The sequence below is a fragment of the Panthera onca genome, chromosome A3 (assembly GCF_046562875.1).
Source record: "Panthera onca isolate mPanOnc1 chromosome A3, mPanOnc1 haplotype 2, whole genome shotgun sequence".
In the NCBI taxonomy this organism is placed as follows: Eukaryota; Metazoa; Chordata; class Mammalia; order Carnivora; family Felidae; genus Panthera; species Panthera onca.
The window spans coordinates 139,558,960-139,580,611 of NC_138341.1; the positions used below are offsets into that span (position 1 = coordinate 139,558,960).

The 21,652-nt window shown below is 59.7% G+C and overlaps 1 protein-coding gene across 10 annotated transcripts in view; it reads left to right on the plus strand.

The window, feature by feature from the left end:
* Positions 1-353: 353 nt before the first annotated feature.
* RTEL1 (regulator of telomere elongation helicase 1) overlaps positions 354-21,652 on the plus strand; it is a 31,894-nt gene continuing 10,595 nt past the window's right edge. For 3 of the 10 annotated variants that reach the window (XM_078443852.2, XM_081795407.1, XM_081795411.1), the window contains exons 1-14: positions 665-1,106; positions 1,240-1,489; positions 2,391-2,583; positions 2,880-2,973; positions 3,550-3,631; positions 3,818-3,878; positions 7,669-7,744; positions 8,606-8,690; positions 9,240-9,305; positions 10,357-10,597; positions 17,845-17,883; positions 17,951-18,029; positions 18,625-18,722; positions 19,306-19,361. In XM_078443852.2, the coding sequence (XP_078299978.1) occupies positions 1,388-1,489; positions 2,391-2,583; positions 2,880-2,973; positions 3,550-3,631; positions 3,818-3,878; positions 7,669-7,744; positions 8,606-8,690; positions 9,240-9,305; positions 10,357-10,597; positions 17,845-17,883; positions 17,951-18,029; positions 18,625-18,722; positions 19,306-19,361 (1,272 nt within the window). In that variant the 5' untranslated portion in view covers positions 665-1,106; positions 1,240-1,387. Of the gene's footprint in view, positions 580-663; positions 1,107-1,239; positions 1,490-2,390; positions 2,584-2,879; positions 2,974-3,549; positions 3,632-3,817; positions 3,879-7,668; positions 7,745-8,605; positions 8,691-9,239; positions 9,306-10,356; positions 10,598-17,844; positions 17,884-17,950; positions 18,030-18,624; positions 18,723-19,305; positions 19,362-21,652 lie in introns of those variants that run through there. The other 7 variants (XM_081795410.1, XM_081795413.1, XM_078443853.2 and 4 more) reach the window with 6 other exon arrangements.

A 21,652-nucleotide genomic window follows, 5' to 3' on the forward strand; every position in this document is an offset into this window, starting at 1 on the left:
TTGGGACAGGCTGGGGTCATCTACAAATACCTACAGCCTACAGAGCTGTGCAGACCCCTTGGTCCCACTGCTGACTGCCAGCCGGTGCTAGGTGCTGGGGAGTCAGGGGGGTCCACCCTCACCAGTCGGGGGGACATTGGCTAGAAAGTCGGCCGAGGGTCTCCAGGCCCGAGCAGCCCTTGGGGAGAAAAGGGGAGGAGGGATCACAGCTAACCAATCCGAAGGTTTGTGCAATTGTCTGGACCATCCAGGTGGCTCAGCCCAGGGAGGAGTAATGGAATGCAGGCTCTTGTGGGGAAAGCATCGAGGGAGGAGACGGCTGGAACCCTAGGTTTCTGCCTGCGGGCGATGGAGGTGCCGTTCCCCAGGCTCAGGGTCGACGGCGGGGGCAGGGTGGGGCCTGGAACCGAGCGCGCGGACCCCTCCGCAGCGGAACTGTTTCCGCGGGAGCGACGCGCAGCGGACCGGAATTAGGGACGGAAGTGCAGCGCGTTCAGTGACGATTGCGCGCCTCAGCCCGCCAAGTCCGAACCGGCTGACGGCGGAGGAGACGCGGTGTCGGTGCCTCGGTAAACTGGGGTAAATTCCTGGGGACCCCGGGTCGTGCAAGGCTCCCCGCGGACACAAGTTGGGCCGTGAGTCGCACAGACCCTGGAACAGATACTTCTACCCGAGCGGCGCCTCCCGAAACTGCAGCTCCCGGCAGGCCCCGCGCCACTTTGCGCCCGCGCGTCGGCCATTCTGCCGCGCGGCCTTTTGGGGCCGGTAGTTTTCCTGTTCTCGTGGCCTGCGCCCCGCGCCGCGCGGAGCCGGTTCGCGGGCGGTGGTTCCCCTGCGGGCCGGGCTCTGCAGGGAGGGCCGTCATTCGGTGCTTACGTGAATTGTCCGTTAGCCCCAGTGTCCAGGCGAAACTGGGACTGGACGTTGAGGCCGGCCCAAGCCGGGGGTCTGGCCTCTCCAGCTCCGCTGGCGCTAAGTGAATTACTGCAGGCGGAGCTTGTGGGACTGCCCCCGGGCTCCAGCTCTCGTCGTTTCTGTGTGTCTGGCCGACTCTCCCCGAGGAGGACCCAGCTGCGCGGGGCGGGAGAACGAGGCAGGGCTGACGTGTAGGTTCCTCATCTTCCCGAGCTCCTTATGATAGGACATCACAGGCTTGCCTTTGACCTTGCAGGGGGGAGGTGAGGTGGCTTAGCACTCCAGAAAGGCCTGCTATAAGCAGTCTTGCCGTCTCTGCCATAGGGCTTCCTGCTGGGAGCAGGGTCACGTCCCAGCGCCGCTGGCTGGCATCACTTACCCGCAGTGGCGGAGATCCTGAGATGTTCGGAGGGGTTTTGTCTCACAGCCTGCATATCAGCCAGCCTCAGTGCCTTCCTGAGAACAGGCCAGTATGCCCAAGATAGCCCTGAATGGCGTGACAGTGGACTTCCCCTTCCAGCCGTACAAATGCCAGGAGGAGTACATGAGCAAGGTGCTGGAGTGTCTGCAGAAGGTACGGCTGCAGATGGGGGGCTTTGTGCCCTGGGAGTGGGTCCACCTTCCTGTTCACTCTTGCTGGGCCCTGCCGGGAATGAGGTCTCCCTCTGGATACAGGACTCAGTCATAAATGGGGCTGGGGTTCTTGGAAAGACGATAGGGAAGTAGGCGGAAAAAGACACTTTTCACTCCGAAGGATAGTCGTGAGGTCATAGGCTTGGGAGCACCCTGAGGCCCACTTGGGGATCCAGGGGAAGTATTTCCACATGGAGGGATAGTCAGTGCCCAACCGTCATTTTGGAAGGTCTTCAAACCCCAGGGGTGTGCAGGAAAGTTGGAGGGGTGCGGGCTGCTTCCTGCTGGCTTTCTTGGTAGGCTCTCTCACACCCTCCTGAAGCTCCCAGCCCCTGAGGGGCTCCTGACTGCTGTTCTGGACACAGACTCCTGCAGTGAGGAGCCTGGTGCCCAGTCCCGGGAGCGAGGGGCACAGCTTTGCTGATGTGCCTTTGGGTGTCTCCGGGTTTGCGGCTCGGGCTCCCGCCTGTCCATGCAGGTCTACATAGGTCGTCAGGTTCTGTTCACACAGTGCGAACGTCTGCATGCAAAGTCGCAGAACAGTCTTCTGTCTCGAGACTCGGAACCTAATTAGTCAGTTTACTACTTATGTTACGCGGAAAAATACTTTAGGTAATGTTCTGCAAGCTGTTTGTTAATGAGGGCTGAATTAACCCGGTAGCTTTCGGCTTTTGGTTTGAGAGTGGAAGCACTGTCCCGTTGTCCACTGTTCCCCAGGCCTTTCGCCACCTGCTGGGTGGGCTCTGCCTGCACAGAACTGCCCCAGACCAGTGTCAGGTGGGCGGTGTGGTCTGCACTGCCTCTCCCTGCTTCCCCGTGACCTTGTTCCTGACCCCGTTCAGAAAGTGAATGGCATCCTGGAGAGCCCCACAGGCACGGGGAAGACACTGTGCCTCCTCTGCACCACGCTGGCCTGGCGGGAGCACCTCCGTGACACCATCTCTGCCCGCAAGATCGCCGAGAGGGCGCAGGGAGGGCTTTTTGTCAATCACACCTTGTCCTGGGGAGCTGCCGCTTCCGATGGGGACAGCACAGGTGAGGCTCCTCTCGGCCGCTCTGGGGCTCCGTAGAGAAGAAACGCGGGGACAGAGTGGGCAGGTGAGGCTCTGGTGCAGGGCTGAACAAGGAGCATCGTAGCTGCTCCGTTCTTTCCCAGCATCTGGCCGTGAGCCTCAGGTCGGACCCATGTGTTCACACCGCGGCCAGCCACATAGCTCGTTCCCGGGGCTGGGTGCGCAGGGTCGAGTTGGCCACGTGCCCTTGGGTTAACAGCCTGCGAGAACATTGTCTGCTGGAACTGTGACCTGCCCTGCTTCCTTGTGTCTGGGCAGCCTGCTACTCGGACGTCCCAAAGATCATTTATGCCTCCAGGACCCACTCGCAGCTCACTCAGGTCATCAGCGAGCTTCGGAGCACCTCCTACCGGTAGGGCCAGGCGGCACTCACCCCTGCCTCGGAGTTACGGGGGGTTGGCCTTGGCCAGGTGGTTGATGGTGGCATTCTGCCTGGACCCTGCCCGGAGGGTACTGTCTGCTCCGCGTCCAGGGCCGTGTGCGGGCCAGGCTGACCCTGCTGCCCACTGCTTATGAGAAAGCGGCTGGGTTAGCGGCAGCCTGAGGTCCTGGAAAGCCGTGTGGTGTCAGCTGCGGGCGCGGGTCACCGTGGCAGGCACGTGAAGGGGGCGGCTCTGCCTCTGTCGGAGCCCTGCACAGCTGCGGGGGTCCTGGCGTCCTGCCCCAGCCTCCTGGGTGGGGGAGCACAGAGTAGGTGGGGTCTCCTCCGTCTGCCCCGCTTCCCCTGCCTTGTCTCCTTGCTCACTCTGGGCGATGCAGCAGAGAGAGTGCCGCCCAAGCCTGGGGTCCGCTCTGGCCCCAGCCACTCCCTCTTGTGAGTGAGCTCTGTCTCCCGCCGTGCCCCCCACAGCGCATGCTCTTGCTGCCGGATGGCGCTGGGGGCTGGTGCCCTCTGGTTCTTGGACCCCACGGCTCTCTCTTCTGCCAGGCCCAGGGTATGTGTGCTGGGTTCCCGGGAGCAGCTGTGTATCCACCCCGAGGTGAAGAAGCAGGAGAGTAACCACATGCAGGTGGGCTCCTGGGGTGGCTCTTTCCCTCGGCTGTGCCCGCGCGGGACAGCCCGGTGAAGAGCTGGTGGGGGCAGGGCTGGGACAGGACTCGCTCTCCACACATCGGGCAGGGTGCTCCCTGGCTGGCCCGGTGCGCTGTCCTTTCTTGACCACATGCCCGCCGGGCCCGCTCCCTCTTTTTCCCAGATCCACTTGTGCCGGAAAAAGGTGGCCAGTCGTTCCTGTCACTTCTACAACAACGTGGAAGGTGAGAGGGGGTTCGTGGAAGCCACTCCTGCTGCTCGCTCAGCGTACAGCCAGGTGGGCTTGGAGCACGTGCAGCCTCTTAGGCCTCGTGGCCTGCTGGCTCTCCCCTTCGGGCTCCAGAGTGGCCGCGGGGGCTCAGTGAGGGGCAGTGGTCCGAGCACTGTCTCCTGGCCGCGGGCCTGCCCTGGGTCATGTGCAGAACGGCTCATACGCCGGGGCGGGAGAGGCCTCCATCCCAGAGGGACCTCCTGGCAAGGCTGGCCTTGCTGCGGTCTGGGAACTGGGATTTCAGGGCTTCACCATTCCCTGGTAGGGGCTCTCAGGGCCTAAACTGTTGGTGCAAACAACATGGTTTATGCTGAGCAGAATCTGGAATTGGGGTGCTCTCCAGCCAGGGCTGCCTACGTGACCAGCCCCCAGCAAAAGCCCTGGGCGCTGGGCCTCTGGCGAGCCTCCCGGTAGATAGCATTTCACACGTAGTCTCGGCTCATTCTGGGGGAGTTAGCTCGGGGAGGGGGTTCTGGAAGCTTCTACGTGGTCTCCCGAACTCCACCGGCTTTTCCTTCTGATTTCGGCATGTGTCCTTAGAGCGTGGCTCCCCTGAGTCCTGGGAGTGCTCTGTCCTTTGGTGCTGTGTCGGGGAGTGGGCAGCCTCTCCCAGAGGTGGCTGAAGTGACTGGCACAGGGTCATGACAACAGCTGGCCCTAGTGTGGCTCGATGGGTGCATGTGCAGGTGCCCACGGCCTTGGTGCATACTGCTTCCTCTCCTCGGGCCCAGAGTGAAGGGCTGGCGCTGGTGCCCTTGACTCCAAATCTGTCAGATCTTTGCTTTTCCACAGTGGGGCTGCCCCTCACACCTGTCAAGGACTTCTGGAACCAAAAGCAATGGCAGAGGGGCTTCTTTGGGGTGTGGCCTTTACAGTTTCCTGTCTGCAGCTAGAGCTCTGTGGCTTGTGTGTGGGTGGGGGGTGGGGGGGTCCCTGTTTCTTGCCTCTGGGTTGGGACTCAGATTCTGGCACAGAGGCGACATGGGCCCGAGAGCAATCACAAGACAGTGGTGGTGCTTTGGAGCACCCAGCATGCCAGGGCAACGCTTGCTCCTGGGGGCGGGAGCCGGGGATCCCCCACCCCCCAGTAATTGCCATCCCTGGGCCCCGTTCCCGGAGCTCGCTCTGCGCCACCTTCTCGTTTGCCGTGTTGTTTGGTCTGGTGGCACCGAAGACCCTTGGAACGGCAGCGAGCACAAGCCTGGCCTACGGGGGACTCAGACGAGCGCAGCCGCTGGCCCCGTGGCCCGGTGTCGGCTCTGGCCCTGGTTCGGAGACTGCTGACCGACTTGTTTGTGTTAGGGCTGTGGGTGTTGGGGTCGCTCTGACGGCATCGTTTCCCCATGACCTTACTTACCTTTTGCTCACAGCCCTCCGCCTTCAGTTCTGCTTCTGCGTGGGCACTGCAGACAGGCTCGTGAGGCCTGATGGCGTCCTCTCTGTTTTACCCTGTTGTGGCCGCCCTGACTTCCCTCCCCATATTCCAGGCAAAGAGGGTGGCGTGCAGGTACCCTGTTCACGTGCCACAACCTTTGACAGCTCCTGATGGAACTGTCCCCGCCACCTTCCCACAGCTGTTTGTGGGTCAGCTCTCCACTCTCCAGCCCTCACCTGCACTTCTTCTCAGCTGCACTGTCTACACTCGCACCGACGACACCCGCACTGTCTCCCCCTGCACCGTCCCTACCTGCACCGTCCCCCCCGCACCGTCCCCACCTGCACCATCCCCACCTGCACCGTCTCCCCCTGCACCGTCCCCCCCCACACCGTCTCCCCCTGCACCGTCCCCCCCGCACCGTCTCCCCCTGCACCGTCCCCCCCTGCGCCATCCCCCCCGCACCATCCCCACCTGCACTGTCTTCCCCTGCACCGTCCCCCCTGCACTGTCCACACCTGCACTGTCCCCCCCTGCACCGTCCCCCCCGCACCATCCCCACCTGCACCGTCTCCCCCTGCACCGTCCCCCCCGCACCATCCCCACCTGCACCGTCCACACCTGCACCGTCCTCCCCCCAACGTCCCCAGCTGCACCGTCTCGCCCTGCACCGCCCCCCCCCCCTGCACCATCCAGGCCTGCACCATCCCCCCCTGCACCGTCTCCCCCTGCACCGTCCCCCCCGCACCATCCCCACCTGCACTGTCCACCCCTGCACCGTCCCCCCCGCACCGTCCACACCTGCACCGTCCCCCCCTGCACCGTCCCCCCCTGCAGTATCCCTTACCTCGTCTGGTGGGTGCTGGAGCAGGGATGCGTCAGGAGTCCAGAGGTGGGTGGTGGGAGCTGCGGGGCACTTTCAGCCCAAAGCGGAGTCCATGCTGGAGCTGGCGTGTGCTGGTCCTCTGGGCTGCAGACGCCCCCCGCCACGATCTCCCCGGCCCTGCACGGCAGAGTGTGGGTGCCGTCCCATCTGCCCTGCTGGCTCCAGCCTCCATCGGTCCTCCCCTGATCCCCAGCCTCCGCGTCTCGCTCTGGTTCTTGCCGCACGCCCTGTCCGAGGTCCGTGTCTCAGCCTCCTCTGCCCTGCCGTGGGACGTGAGGGGGCATTCCCAGAAGCTGCCCAGCTCTGGGGAGAGTGAGCAGAGACTGCAGGAGGGGTCTGAGAGGAGGAGAGGCACGTGTAGGAGGAAGAGAGGTGCGGAGCCGGAGTGCTGCCTGGCCTGCATCTGGGGAAGCAGGCGAAGGGCCCTGCTGGCCGCCCACGGCATCTGCGTGCCGGGGTCCGCGCTGGCTGGGACCCCTTCACAACCCACACCCCTGCCCCAGGAAGGTGTCCGGGCTCCGGGCTGGCCTGCTACGGAGCCTGTGGTTGGCTGCTCTGTTGCTGTGGCGGTGCCAGCTTGCAGCTTCTCTCCCTGCTGTCCCTGGGGCCATTTCGGGGTTGGGTCACTGTGTTCCGGCTTCTGCAGTGGACTGGGCCCGGTACCTGCCACAGTGGGGCCGGGAGCCAGGAGCCCAGTTCCACAGGAGGCTGCCCTGGGGCCCTCGGGTGTTTTTTTTAGAGGAGAGCCCTGGTCCTGCCAGCCTGGGCGAGGGCTCCCGAGCGGCCGGGTTAAAGCAGCTCCCCAGAGGGTTCCTGGGGCCCTGGGAAGGTCCTGTGCCCCTTCTGGAGCACCTTTCTGCCCTGGGCCACCTGGACAGCCAGCAGGGTGTGGTGCTTATGGGCTGCTATCCCGAGGGAGGGGCCCTGGGTCTGTCAGGTGGGTTCTGCCTTGGGGCGCCCCATCCTTCCTGTCTGCCCTGCCTCTGCTCTGTGCTTCCTGCACTGTTGACGTTTGGGGGTGGGGGCGGGGAGAGAAAGCAACTTGGTGCCAGACTGAAGCCTACTAGTAAGACAGATGCCCCCAGGGCACGGCCTCGAGAGTGTCTGGGATGGTGGTGACGGGCTGTGGGGCTGTGCACCCCCTCCAGCCCCATAACCCCCAAGTTCCCAGGGGTCCCCTCTCCTATTTATGCGTCTCAGGCCAGCAGCCACCTTCTGAGGTACAGGGCAGGGCTCCCTAAGGATCGCTTAAGGTCTGGGGTCCTTCCCAGGTGACCCTCAGGCTCACAGGGCAGGAGTTCTCTCTGGTGAGTCCCTGGCGGGGGGGGGGGGGGTGCCCCCGTCTTGCCCTGAGGGAGAGTCTTGGGGTGGCCGTGGCCACTGCTCACTATGTGGGAGCCATGCTGTTCTGGGCGTCCCTCTGGGGTCTGCGGGGACTCAGTGGGCCTGAGGGCACGTCTTTACTCCTGCCTCTTTCCCCAGAGAAGAGCCTGGAGCAGGAGCTGACTACCTCCATCCTGGACATTGAAGACCTGGTCAAAAGTGGGAACAAGCACAAGTAAGACCCCTCCTAGCCAGGCAGCAGCCACCGCGTCCTCCGGGCGGGTTCTGGCAGGACACCATGAGCCGTGGTCCTCGTTGCCTCGACTGGTCATAAAGCTAACAGTTGCTCAGTGTGAAAAACGGAAGCGTCTCTGAGGAGCACAGGCAGGGAAGCCGTCACCGCCGTGCTGACGGCAGCTCTGGCCTCCTGGAGGACGCACTGTGGCTTCCAGCAGCCGGTGGGCAGCGCACCTGCCCTCCCCACTTGGCCCGTTCCCACAGAACATGCTTGCCTCTCTGCCGTATGTATCAGCCTCCTACGGCTTCAGGGCTCCAAGTTGTGCTAAGATGGGGTTCAGCGTTTTCTTTCTGACTGCCTCAGCTCTGTACCCAGGAATAGCATTGGGGTTTTTGTTTATGTAGAAATTTATTATTATTTTTTTTTTTGCTTTAAATTTTTTTTTAACGCACATTCACTTATTTTTGAGAGGGCGTAAGCAGGGGAGGGACAGAGGGCGAGAGACACAGAATCCAAAGCAGGCTCCAGGCTCTGAGCTGTCAGCACAGAGCCCGATGCGGGGCTTGAACCCACGAACCACAAGATCGTAACTTGAGCCAAAGTCGGACGCTTAACCGACTGAGCCACCCAGGAGCCCCTGTTTATGTGGAATTTTCAATCGGTGACCCAGTCGAAGTCCCTGGTCAAAGACTCAGGTGTGAGTTGTGGGCCCTCCCACCGTCCCCAGGCTCCGGCTCCTGTCTGGGCCCCGTGCAGCCCGAGGGCTCCTTCCTCACGCCTGCCCCGCAGCAGGAGCCCCTCCAGAGACCCGGTCCCCTCTCTGTGGTGCTCACGGCGCCACCTCCCTGCTCCCCACAGGCTGTGCCCGTACTACCTGTCTCGGAACCTGAAGCAGCAGGCTGACATCATCTTCATGCCGTACAACTACTTGTTGGACGCCAAGGTGAGCCGTCTGCTCGCGTGGCTGCCGAGTGCTGACGTCAGCGGGTGTCCCTGGCCTCACAGGGGCCGGCGGGGCCTTTGCTCGTTCAGTTCCTGAGACTAGGCCCTTCCTCAGGGCAGCAGGCGGGTGTGGCTACAGTAGCCGCGGTGCTCGCGTCTGTCAAAACCCAACCACACACTTAAAACGGGCACTTTGTTTATGGAAACGTCAGCTGCAGTGGAGACACAGACGTTCTAGTCCTAGACCCCACCCACGTCACCCCGTCCCACCCCGAGGGAACGCTAGGCCGAGCCCCGCTTTGCGCCTTCTCCGTACCTCGGCTGTGTGGCGAGCGCGGTGTGGGGTCGCGTACCTGCTCCCTCGTGCCGTGTGTGTCGCCGGAAGGGCCACCTGAAGTCCAGCTCAGCGGGGGGTGGGTGGAATGGAGGGGACTGCCCGCGGCTCCGGCGGTGCGGTGGTGACGCTTGGGGAGGAGGGGGAGGGCCGGCCCACCCCTGCCTGCCTCGTGCTTCTTGGCTCCAGCCCTGCGTCCTTCCCCTCTTGGTGCAGAGCCGCCGGGCGCACAGCATTGACCTGAAGGGGACGGTTGTGATTTTCGACGAAGCTCACAATGTGGTGAGTAGTTGGGTGGCCGTTGGCCACACCTCTCCTTTGCCGCCTTCCTGCGGAGAGCAGCGCAGACCTTTCCGAGCCCCAGGCGAGGCACACCGGCCGGCCCCGTGGCCCACTTCCACCTGGAATCCCCCCCAGCACCCCCCTCCCGTCTGTTTTGTTCTCTTTGTCTCTCGGTGGACGCCTGGCCTGATGCTCCCCGTTGGTGGCCATAACCAGACTCGGCTCAAAGAGGCCACCTCCTGGCCCTTCTCTCTCACCTGCACCCTGCCTCACACGTTCCTGTGACCCCCACTCAGGGCCTGTGTTTCCAGGAATGGCTGGCCTTGGCCAGGGCACTGGAGGAAGGCCACTTGGGTGCTCTGGAGCCTTGCGTCCTGGGACAGTGGTGGCCACTCTCAAGCTTCTGCTTGGTTCCAGGCGTTGTTATGGGGGACGATAGGTCCAGTGGGCCGGATAGAACTTTTGAGGAAAACCAGGAATGTATATTTAAAAAAAAAAAATTTTTTTAGTGTTTATTTATTTCTGAGACAGAGCATGAGTTGGGGAGGGGCAGAGAGAGAGGGAGACACAGAATCCAAAGCAGGCTCCAGGCTCCAAGCTGTTAGCACAGAGCCCGACATGGGGTTAGAACCCACGAACCGTGAGATCATGACCTGAGCCAAAGTCGGTCATTCAACCGACTGAGCCACCCAGGCGCCCCTCTCTATTTTTTTTTTAAGTTTATTTTGTTTTAGTGATCTCTACACCAAATTTGGGGCTTGAACTCACAATCCTCAGATCAGGAGTCGCATGCTCTTCTGACTAAGCCAGCCAGGTGCCCCCAGAAATCTATATTCTAATGGGAAATTTTCTGCTGACGAAGTTTCAGACACTCGTGTGGTTGGATGGCCATCTTTGGACCAGTTTGTGACCTGGCCTTAGAGACCGTGGAGGGGGGACTTTGGCGGGGGGGGGGGGGGCCTCTGCTTCCTGTACCCTCATCCGCACCTTGGCTTCCTGGACCCCCGAGTCCCTGCCCCGTTTGGCTGTAGCGTGTCTGCTGGTCTCTCAGGAAAAGGTGTGTGAGGAGTCGGCATCCTTCGACCTGACCCCCCATGACGTGGCTTCTGGACTGGACGCCATAGACCGGGTCTTGGAGGAGCAGACCAAGGTGGCACAGCAGGGCGAGTTCCACTTGGACTTCAGTGCGGACTCTGCCGCCTCAGGTGAGTTTGCAGGTGGGAGACGAGAGACGAGACGGGCTGCCCGGTGGTCTCCGGTCCCAGCGCCTTCTTCAGTCGTCTGGGGACAAGGTGAACTGCTTTTTTCTTCAGCGTTTTACATTTGAGAGCGAGAGAGAGGGAGAGCCGGAGCAGGGGAGGGGCAGAGGGACAGAGATGAATCGGAAGCAGGCTCCAGGCTCCAAGCTGTCAGCACAGAGCCTGATGTGGGGCTTGAACCTGTGAGCGGTGAGATCCTGACCTGAGCCAAAGTCGGACGCCTAACTGACTGGGCCCCCAGGCGCCCCAAGATGAATTATGCTAGGAGGGTCTTCGGGCTTCACGGAGCAGGGGGTGGGTGCCCGCTGACCGTTCCCTCATTCTCTGAAGACCTTTCCACAGTTTCCCAGCGGTACGGACTCCACTGTATAAAAGTGAAAACTGCACGTGTTAACTGTGAAGTACGTCATTTATCAAAGACCCGCTAGCGTTACTCGTATGAGGCTCACTCTCCTCACAGTCCCCTCCCGGTGTTTTCCTGAACACGAGGGTAATTGTGCTGGACGTGCACGTGTGTGGTGGCCACGGTTAGTTGGCGTGGATCCGCTCCGCGGCCTCTGTCAGCGGCTGACAAGGTCACAGCAGGACTGCTCTGCCGTAGGCACCTCCCCTGCCTGGTTGCTAGAGGTTTGGGACGTTTGCGCTCTGCACGGCGGCGTCTCCAGAGGCTTCGCCGCGTCCTGCCGTCGGGCTCGGGGTGCCGGCGGGGGCAGCTGGAGCTTCCTCTCTGCGACCGGAGACTGAACAGTCTCCAGAGGGAGCAGAGGCCCCCCTGCGGGCTCCATGCGCCCTTCTTGCCCAGGGCACCAGCGTCTGCCCTCTCGGTCAGGCCTCCGCTGGCTCGCCCACAGCCCCGCGCCGATGGACGGAGGGTTCGTAAGCGGCGCTCGTGTGGTTGGCACAGAAGTTCTCAAATGTTTTGGTTTGGACCTTTATGTTCTTAACGCTTTACTGAATTCTGGGCGCCTGGGTGGTTCAGTCAGTGAGGTGTCTGACTCACGGTTCGTGAGTTTGAGCCCCACATCGGTCTCTGTGCTGACAGTGCACAGTCTGCTTGGGATTCTCTCTCTCCCTCTCTCTCTGCCCGTCTCTGACTCACGCGCACACTCCCTCCCAAAATAAGGAAATGAAAACTTGAACCTAAAAAAGTTAAAGTTAAGAAGAAACCTTACTGATTCGTCTTCCCGTGAGTTATGTTTATTGACGATTACTATATTAGAAATGGAAACTAAACGAACGGAGACTAAACAGGTCACAACGATGTATTTGTTCTTGTGAGTAACGAGCCATTACGCGTTACGTGAGGCTCCAGGGCTCCCGTAACAACATGCCATAAGCCGGGCGACCTGGAACAACAGGACCCCCCTCTCCCCGCCCCCGCCCTGGGGCCCGAGTCTGAGGCCCGCACGTCGGCTCCACACGTCGGCTCCTGAGGCGTCTGGGGCGTCTGTCCAGCCTCCAGCCTCCGTTGCGTCTTCACGCGGGTTTCTCTCCCGTGTGTCTGTGTCCAAATGTCCCTCTTCTTGTAAGGACACCGTTCACGGAAGTAGGACCCACCGTCGTGCACAGTGACCTCATCTTAACTTGATCATATCTGCAAACACCCTGTTTCCAAATACGGTCACACTCACAGAGACCAAGGGTTAGGAATTGAACAGATCTTTTTATAGAACGTGGGTCAGTCCGTGGCATGTTAACACAAATAATGTTTTGTTTCCCTTCCTTCCTTTCTTTTCTTTCTTTATCTCTCTCCGCTCCCCTCCCTCTTCCTCCCTTCCTTCCTTCCTTTCTTTTGAGAGAGAGAGAGAGACAGAGACAGAGACAGAGAGCACGAGCAGGGGAGGGGCAGAGAGAGAGGGAGACACAGAATCCGAAGCAGGCTCCGAGCTGTCAGCACAGAGCCCAAGGCGGGGCTCGAACCCAGGAACTGTGCGTGACATCATGACCTGAGCCAAAATTGGACGCTTAACCGACTGAGCCACCCAGGTGCCCCAAGAACGTTTTTCTTAAAAAACGACTGTATTTTAAAAATCGAAAGAGTGGCATTGTGTTACGGTTAAAAAGATCTGTTTAATAATCTGGCTTTGTCAAAGGTAGCTGGGCCGTAACTTTCTGCCTTTGCTCTGATGCGGTGCCGCCCATCACGTGCTGCGTTCATTTCCCGCTGCTGCTGTAGGTAGTGCCGGCGACGCCGGGCGACACAGATGTATCGTCTTCTAGGTCTCCCAAGTCCGTCCAGGCTGGTCCGTCCGAGGGGAAAGGCAAACTGTGTGTCATGCTGAGGGGTGGCGTTGTCATGACGACAGGTGCGGCCCTGCAGGCCCCCTGAGCTGGTCTCGGGCTCCAGGTCCCTGAGCCTCACAGGAGCTTGTCTGCCCCCATGGAGCCCTGCCCGTTTGTACCCGTTTCACATTTTCCCTTCATCAGAACTGCTGAATCAGAGCTGTGTTCAACGCCCGAATGCACGTGTGTTTGAGTGAACAGCTACGTGTTTCTCTGCAAGGACACCTAGAAGTGGATTATCTGGATGGGTGGTCTTATGTTTTTCTTAAACCTTGTTATCTTGAGATTTTTATTTTCAAGTCCTGTGTCCTCTCAGAACTCTCTAAAGCGCAGTGACTTTGTCATAGTGTCTCAGTGTCCGCCATGCGACGTGACCCCCCAACATGTGGTTTCAGACTTCTCTGCGTCCGCGGCTGCGTCCGCGGAAGTGTCCTGGCCTGCCGTACTCAGCTCTTGTCGTGGGCTCCGGTTTTCTTCTTCGGGGACGCGTTCAGAGCCTCCTCTGCCTCAAGGTCTTTCCTGTGTCTTTCCTGACTTGTAAAAAATTGCCCCCTTTCTCCTTCTGTTTCTCTGAAGTCGCCGTGGCAGGCGTCCACTTTGGTTTTCCTTCCGATTTAGTCTTCGTTTTTAAAATCATCTTTTGTTTTTCTCCTGTTTCTATTTGAGTTCTGTGGACGGATGATCTCTTTTTGTGCATCCTTCCCGATACTCTGGATCTCAGCGTTTGTTTCCCAAGAACAAGGACACTCTCGTGTGGCCTTGGTCTGATCGGGAGACCAACATCGATAGTGCACTCTTGCCAAGAATTTGTCCAGCCGTCCTCACTGTAGCCTGAGACACAACCAGAGGAAATGTCGTGGTCTGGGAGCCACGCCGTGGCCGTGTCTCTGTGGCCTGAGAGCTGTGGTCTGGACAGATGTCCTCTTCTGTGGCCTAGATACCTGTGAAGAGAAAGGTTAGTTACGTTGGACGCCCTGCACTTGGGACGTGTGAGATGTGCCCTCGTGACTCCGTTCAGGACCGCCCACAAGTGCCGTGCCCTCGGGCTTGTATCACAGACGAGGCTCGGCACGTCTGTGTGTGCATTGTTGGTGACGCCAACTTTGATCACTCGGTAAGTGACGACTGCCGGATTTTCCTGCTATGAAGTTTCTGCTCTTCCATTTGTAATTTCTAAGTAATCTGTGCCGTCCGTTCGCGATTCGTCTCTGAAGTAACGATTACCGTAATGTTTGCAAAATGACGTGTCTTCTTACCCCTGGATGCCGCTCATTTCTGAATTGGAATTTCCCCGCATGGAAGACTTTGCTCCTCTGCGCGGCAGGGCAGCGTCCTTCCCATGCGTGCGGGGTCGCGGGCTCACGCACACGCTCCAGTCTGTCTGACACCGCGCGTCTCATCCTCGCTTTCTCCCCGTCTTCCCATCCATTTTGTCTTGTTTTTATTTATTTGTTTAAGTAATTTCGACACCCAGTGTGGGGCTCAAACTCAGGACCCTGAGGTCAAGAGTCGCCAGCCGGGAGCCCCGATCCATCCTTTTTATGTATTTATTTATTTTTAATCGTATTTTTTATTTTTTAAAATTTACATCCAAGTTAGTTAGCATCTAGTGCAACAGTGATTTCAGGAGTAGATTCCTTAGTGCCCTGACCCATTTAGCCCATCCCCCCTCCCACACCCCCTCCAGTAACCCTCAGTTTGTTCTCCATATTTGTGAGTCTCTTCTGTTTTGTCCCCCTCCCTGTTTCTATATTATTTTTGTTTCCCTCCCTTATGTTCATCTGTTTTTTTTTGTCTTAAAGTCCTCATGTGAGTGAAGTCATATATTTTTATCTTTCTCTGACTGACTGATTTTGCTTAGCATAATACCCTCCAGTTCCATCCATGTAGTTGCAAATGGCAAGATTTCATTCTTTTTGATCGCTGACTAATACTCCATTGTATATATACATCACGTCTTCTTTATCCATTCATCCATCGATGGACATTCGGGCTCTTTCCATACTTTGGCTATTGTTGATAGTGCTGCTATAAACATGGGGGCTTTTTTTTTTTTTAGAATTTTTTTTTTAATGTTCGTTTATTTTTGAGAGCGAGCGAGTTGGGGAGGGGCTGAGAAAGAGGGGGGACAGAGGAGCCGCTGCAGGCTCCAAGCTGTCAGCACAGAGCCCAGTGCGGGGCCCTAACTCACAAACTGTGAGATCATGACCTGAGCTGAAGGCAGACGCTTAACCGATGGAGCCACCCAGGTGCCCCCCCACCCCCATCCTTTCTTTGATAGTGGAAAAAGCTGGCTTCTGTTTTTCCCAATAGTCCACTTACTTGTTTTATCCTGGAATACCCAGACGGTTGTTTCTAAACAGCTCACGCATCCGTGATAACGGCAGGCTTCCTCGCCAGAGCCGAACACTCGCTCGTACCCGTTCTGTCGTCGGCCCCGGTGTGCAGCCCACATGCTGTGCCCTGGTGCTCGGCTGTGCCTGCAGCTCCACTGTCGTTTCATCATCATCTCCGCTTCCTTTGCTCTCCTTTAGATTTCACTTCTTACGCGTTTTTCTCCCTCTGTTGATTTTATCGCTCTTTTGCTATTTCTTGAGCATTTGAAATGTTAACGTGGGTCCAGAAGTCATCGTCTGCTCGAGAAGTGTCTTGTCAGTCTCTGGTTTATTCTGTTTTGGGCTTTATTTCCCCCACGAAAGCAGCAGATACAAGCGTGTGTTGCTGCCTCCCTCTTCTCCCCTGCACGCAGGGCCGTGTGCTCCTTGGAGACGTGTGTTTGCACCTTACTGCTTTCGTTCCTAGCATGCCCTGCCAAGGCCTCCCCTTGCAGAGGCTCCCTCCTCCTCGGCTGCCTGAGTCCCCTGTGGATGTCCCATGTCCGTCTGTATGGCATCTAGGCCGTTCCCAACACCCCCGATCACAAACGGCGCCGTGAGGGCAACATGGCACATGCACTTCAGGGTCAGCTCCAGGATCCGGGGCTGCTATTGACAGGGAAGCATGCTGTTGGGCTGTTGAACCCTGGGCCCCTCATCACTGGTGGCAGGGGACCGTTTGCACTCCCACCGGCAGTGGGCAGAGGTCTGCGTCCCCACAGCCTTGCCCACAGAATGCGACGTTGGGCCTTTTCATCCTGCCGGTCTAATAGACCGGGCCGCGGTGTGCTGTTCGTTTGCTTTCCTTCCGGGAGTGAAATTGAAGGCTTTTTCAGTTGTTTCAGGAATGTGGATTTTGTTCTGGGAAGGGCTGTGCTGTGGGTGTGGAGTGGCTGATATCTTTAGTCTTCATGTGATGTCCTTGTTCTGTCCCGGAAAACCACGTGACACCAGCCCCCCCCCCCCCCCCCCCCCCCCAGACAGCTCTCGTCTGTGAGTTTCTCAGACTTTCCTTGAGTTTGAAAAACCTTGACAGTCGGGAGGAAGGTTGATAAGGCCTTTTGCAGCGTGTGCCCTAATCAGATGCGTCTGATGTTTCTCTCAGGGCTGTGCTGGGGCTCCCGGGCTTGGGAGAGTGCCCTTGTCCCGTCCCGCCAGCTGTGTGTGACTTAGGACCCTCGGCCGGGACCGCCAGGCGAGCCCCTTTGTGTGCGGGGCCTCTTTGCAGCCCCTGGTTTCTTCTCCTTTCCACCCCGTCCTCCCTGGAAGGAGGCCGCTCAGCACAGCCCACACCTGGGGCCCGTTCCCCTCGGTGTCCCTCTGTGGGACTGCACACAGGCCCGTGGTCTCAAGTGATGCCAGCTGGGGTGCCCGGTGGGCTTAGTCAGAAGAGCATGTGACGCTTCATCTCGGGATTGTGAGTTTGAGCCCCACATGGGGTGTAGAGATTTTTGTGCATAAATAAAACCTTAGGAAAAAAGACGCCAACTAACAAGCACAAAAAAAGATAAGTTGGACATCATTGAAATTAAAAACTTAAAAAAGAATTTTTTTAAGTTTATTTTGAGAGAGAGAGATGGGGAGGCGCAGGGAGAGGGGGAGAGAGAGAATCCCAAGCAGGCCCCACACTGTCAGCGCAGAGCCCGATGTGGGGCTCGAACTCATGAAGCCATGAGGTCACGACCTGAGCCGAAATCGAGAGTCAGGTGCTTAACCAACTGAGCCCCCCCCAGATGCCCCTGGTGATATTGTTTTTATAGGAAAAGCAGAATAGATGCTTGTTTTTTTGTTTTCCTTTATTTTCCCAATTTTCATATTTGGGAGTTTATTCTCGACTGCTTATTGGTCCCTTGTCCCCCTCAGGAGAGTGGGGATTTTTTTGTTTGTTGAAAAAAAATTTTTTTAATGTTTATTTATTCTTAGAGAGAGAGAATGAGCAGGGGAGGGGCAGAGAGAGGGAGACACAGAATCCAGAGCAGGATTCAGGCTCCGAGCTGTCAGAGCAGAGCCGGACGCGGGGCCCGAACTCCTGAACTGCAAGATCGTGGCCTGAGCCGAAGTTGGACACTCAACCAGCTGAGCCCCCCAGGCGCCCCTCAGGACAGCAGTTTTAATGTCATCAGTGGGTACTTGTGTTTCAACATGGTCTGCTCTAAGCCTCATCCTCCCTGAACTCAGGGTCCCATCTTTGGCCGTTAGCGTGGCCCCGCCAGGCCTTGAGGGAGACTGGGATATTCCTCACCTGTCCACGCTTTTCCCGTCCCTCATCTGGCTCCAGCCAAGTCTCCAAGCGGCCCTGGTTTCCTCTCGCGGGAGATCTGATCTCGCAAGAGCCACGATGCGGGCGCTGGGACACTTTGTAGCTGGGTCGTTGTCCTGGGCCTCCAGCGAGCATCCGAGTGTGTGTGTGCTCCCGTGTCCCTAGAGGTGAGACACCGCCAGCTCACACCGCTGCTTCTGGCCCGAGTTCGGGCTGCAAGGGTTCAGAGCCTGTTGGACTGGTCTGTGCGAACCTCCAGACCGCCACGACTTGGGGAAACTGGCAGGAATCTGGCCCGAATCCTGTCTCCGGGATGCGGTGCGTGGCGGTAGAAAGTGACTGTGCGTTTGCCGCTCTCCCAGGGCTGCGCATGGAGTTGGAAGACCTCGCCAAGCTCAAGGGTGAGTGCTGCCCTCCCCCGCTGTAGCGTGGCCGGGCGGGCTGCACCTGATGACCCCTTGCCCACAGTGATCCTGCTTCGCCTGGAGGGGGCCATCGATGCCATTGAGCTGCCGGGGGACCAGAGTGGTGTCACCAAGCCAGGGAGGTAAAGGACAGTGGGTGTGCCCGGTTCTCCTTACAGTGCCCAGCTGCCCTGGCCCCGGCCTCTCCCGCTCTGGCCCAGCCCTTGGGCGACAGCGCAGCCACCCTTCAGAGTGAGGAGCTTCTGTGCGCATCTTCCCGCCAGCCTCCTCTTCCGGCCGCCCGTAGGCCCGGATGGCTGGCCGGGGTGCGCAGGACTGTGGTCTTAGCAGCCCAGGGCACCTGGCTTTATTTCCTAAAGGCAGGTGAGGGATCGTGGCCTGGGGCCGGTTGTAGCTTTCCTCAGGGCACAATTGACAGCTGTGCTGGGATCCAGCCTCAGGTTCTCGAGGTGTGGAATGTTCTAGAATGTGCTGGAGCACTGCTGCCTGCCTTCTTCCTGAGCCCATCTGTCACACTGTGCTCAGAGCCTTGTGGGACTCCCACTTGCTTCCCAGCTGCTCCAGGCCCTTCGGCCTTCACGGCCCAGACGGCAGGGCTTACCTGTCTCCCAGAGCTGCCCTGTGGGGCCTTGCCTTTTCCTTCACACTCAGGGCTCTGAAGTTTGGCCTCCTCCCAGGAGGCGGCCCGGGCCCTGCCTGAGCCTCTGTCCTCTGCAGCTACATCTTTGAGCTGTTTGCCGAAGCCCAGATAACCTTTCAGACCAAAGGCTGCATCCTCGACTCCCTGGACCAGATCATCCAGCACCTGGCAGGACGTGAGTCCCCATTGGGCCCCGCGGCCACCTTGGCCCCCACACTGGCCTTGACTCAGGACTGTAGCCTGCTGCACCCCCAGGCAGGAACGTTGCCCCCAGATCCCCCTTTCTGCCTGGGGTGTTGAAGCCTCGCTGCCGTTCAACGGGCATGTGTTTTGTAAAGCACGTTCCCTGGTCAGCCCCGGAGGGGAAGAGTGGTGAGGCACCTGCTAGGCGACTGAGCCACGGGTCCCGCCAGCCTCTCCCCTGAGCCCCCCGCATCCTGTGTCCACCCAGAGGCTGCACCGTGGGCCCACTTCTGCTGGGTGGGGCCTTGTTCTCATCTCAGACGGTCACTTTGCTGTGCTCCTGGGCCCTGGGGTGGCCCAGCAGCCTCAGCCTTACTTGAGCACAGAGCCTGTTCTCATCCCACCGACCCCCCGGAGACGTTCTGGCAGCAGTGTGGGAACTGCCCCCCCCCGCAAGGGCGCACCCCACACCAACACTGGGTTGAGGCCAACCTTGCTTGTGGCTCCTGAGGGCGGAGGGTCCAGGGTCTCCCCTGGCAGAGGTGCGGGATGGCCAGCGTCTGCTGCTCCCACAGGTATGGGGCCGTTCACCAACACAGCGGGGCTGCAGAAGCTCTCAGACATCATCCAGGTAGGGTGGGCTTATGGCGAAGGTACGGCGTCTCCTTTCCTGATGGGGATCGAGGGGTGCCTCCTTCTCCCAGGTTTGGGGCAAGGCCAAGGCGCCCACGCCACATGCTTCGAATCAACACCTGAAGCGTGTCTCCTCTTACCTGGAGGTGCGCTGCGAGGCCTTAGGGGAGCGGGCCGTGCTTGGCTGCTCTGGGCAGTCAGGTCCAGGGTGGGTTCCCCGGGTGCCAGGGGGCGTGGGGGCCTGGCGGGGTCCCCTGGGTTTCGGGCAGGCTTGGCGGCCACACCGTCCGCTCTCACCTTTCTCAAGTAATTTCTTGAAGCAGCTTTTCAGAGGTAAGTCAAAGCATGAGCCCATCACAGAGTGAGAGGCCATCGACTCTGTCTACCCAGCCCCGTTGTCTGGCCACTGGGCCAGCCCACCCAGAGAGGCATTCAGACACTAGGGGTGAGTGCGTTTGGGCAATGCCTGTGAGCCCAGGTGGGGCCCACGGGGCTGGCGTTCAGAGTCGGCAGGCGCGGCCAGCATGTTCTCTGGGCCACACTGGCCTCTGGCCTCTGGGATCCACTTTGGGGTGAGGGCAGCCCCTCCTGGCGCATGCAGACCCCACCTTTCCCTAGCCAGGCCGCCAGTGGGGACATCACACACCTCAGGGCCTGTGGACACGGCCGCCTCCTGCCCCCCAGGGTGCTGTCCTGTGTCCAGCTAGCTGTCTTTGGGTCTGGCTGAGCCACTTCTCAGCTCAAGTGGACGAGCCAGGGTCTGTTTCCCTCAGTCGAGTGGCTGCCGGGCCAGCTGTCGAGGACCATCCCTTTCTGAGGAAAAGGACCCTATGACGAGGGCCTCGCTAGCCCTTTCTTAAGAGGACTCTTGGTGCTAGTGGTCCTTGCCGAAACAAGACACAGGAGGCTCTGTGCTCTGTGGTGCTTCTTCACACCTGCATGGCCAGGCGGGGGAGGTCCGACTGGGGTTGGGGGAGGCCAGGCGGGGGAGGTCCGACTGGGGTTGGGGGAGGCCAGGCTGGGAGGTCTGCCTGGGGTTGGGGGAGGCCAGGCTGGGAGGTCCGACTGGGGTGGGGGGAGGTCCGATTGGGGTTGGGGGGAGGCCAAGCAGGAGAGGTCCAACTGGGGTGGGGGGAGGCCAGGCTGGGAGGTCTGCCTGGGGTTGGGGGAGGCCAGGAGGGGGAGGTCCGACTGGGATGGGGGGGAAGGGAGGAGGAGCTAGGAGTGGGTGATCCTGCAGCCCAGGGAAAGGCAGGTATACCTCCCCCAGAACCACTGTGATCTGGTACCTGGGGCTCCGTCTCCTTGAGTGTGAAGTGTGGGTAGGTGTTGTCCTGGGGTACCAGGCCCTGCCTTGCTGTCCTCCCAGCACTTCTCTGAGGCGCTCCAGACCACTGCTGCCTGGGGCCATGGCCTCTTGTGACTGTCGGGTCTCCAGGTACCCTGGCCCCTGTCTGAGACTCCTGCCAGGCGGGCCCTCTCCTCTGAGCTGCTCCCTGCGTGTACTCCCCACTGATCTCAGGGTCCCTGCAGATGAGTGGGCGCTGGGCTAGGGCTGCTGTCCCCTCCACAGGTGCCCTGAGCTCAAACCCGGTCCCACGCAGCCCCCTCCCCTCCCCACATTCTCCCCCGCAGACTCACTGGAACCCAAGCACCTCTACCCCATTGGTTTGGAATTTCTTTTGGCAGCCGCTCTCAGTGGGCCTGGCAGATGGCTCCGTGTCCCTGCCTGCCCGGTGCTGCCTGTAGGCCAGCTTCTCTCTCTGGTGTGTCCCTTCCAGCTGGAGGAAGTGTGACCGGGCTCTTGCTCCTCCCAGACCTGACTCCTGTGGGAAGGGGGTGTGCTGGGCTGGCCCCGGGGCTGCAGGGGGTCAGTGGGCTGGCCAGACAGGTAGCCCATGTCACAGGCCGCACCGAGAGCACCCCCAGGCGGGCTGTAGAGCCTCGTACCTCCCGAAACTCAGATCCCCTCAAGGTAGTGTGAGAAAGGGGGTCTGCAGCCCACCCAGACAGAGGCAGCCTCAGGAGGGATGGGCAGGTGCAGCCTGCCCTGGGGCGGCGTGAGACCTGCTCACCTGCAAAGCCGTGGACAGGAAGCCGCTGGGCCCCAGGGCATCCTGGGGCACTCTTGGTGTTTCTGTCGGCCTCCTGGTGCTGTCTTACTAAGTTTTCCTTCTAATTGTAAAAGCCGTTTGGTTTTCTGAGCAGTCCCGCCACGTGGTTTGTTAACTTCCAGCATCGTGCGCCTTCTTCCCCAAAGTTACCTCTCGACTCTCTTTCTCCGTTTGT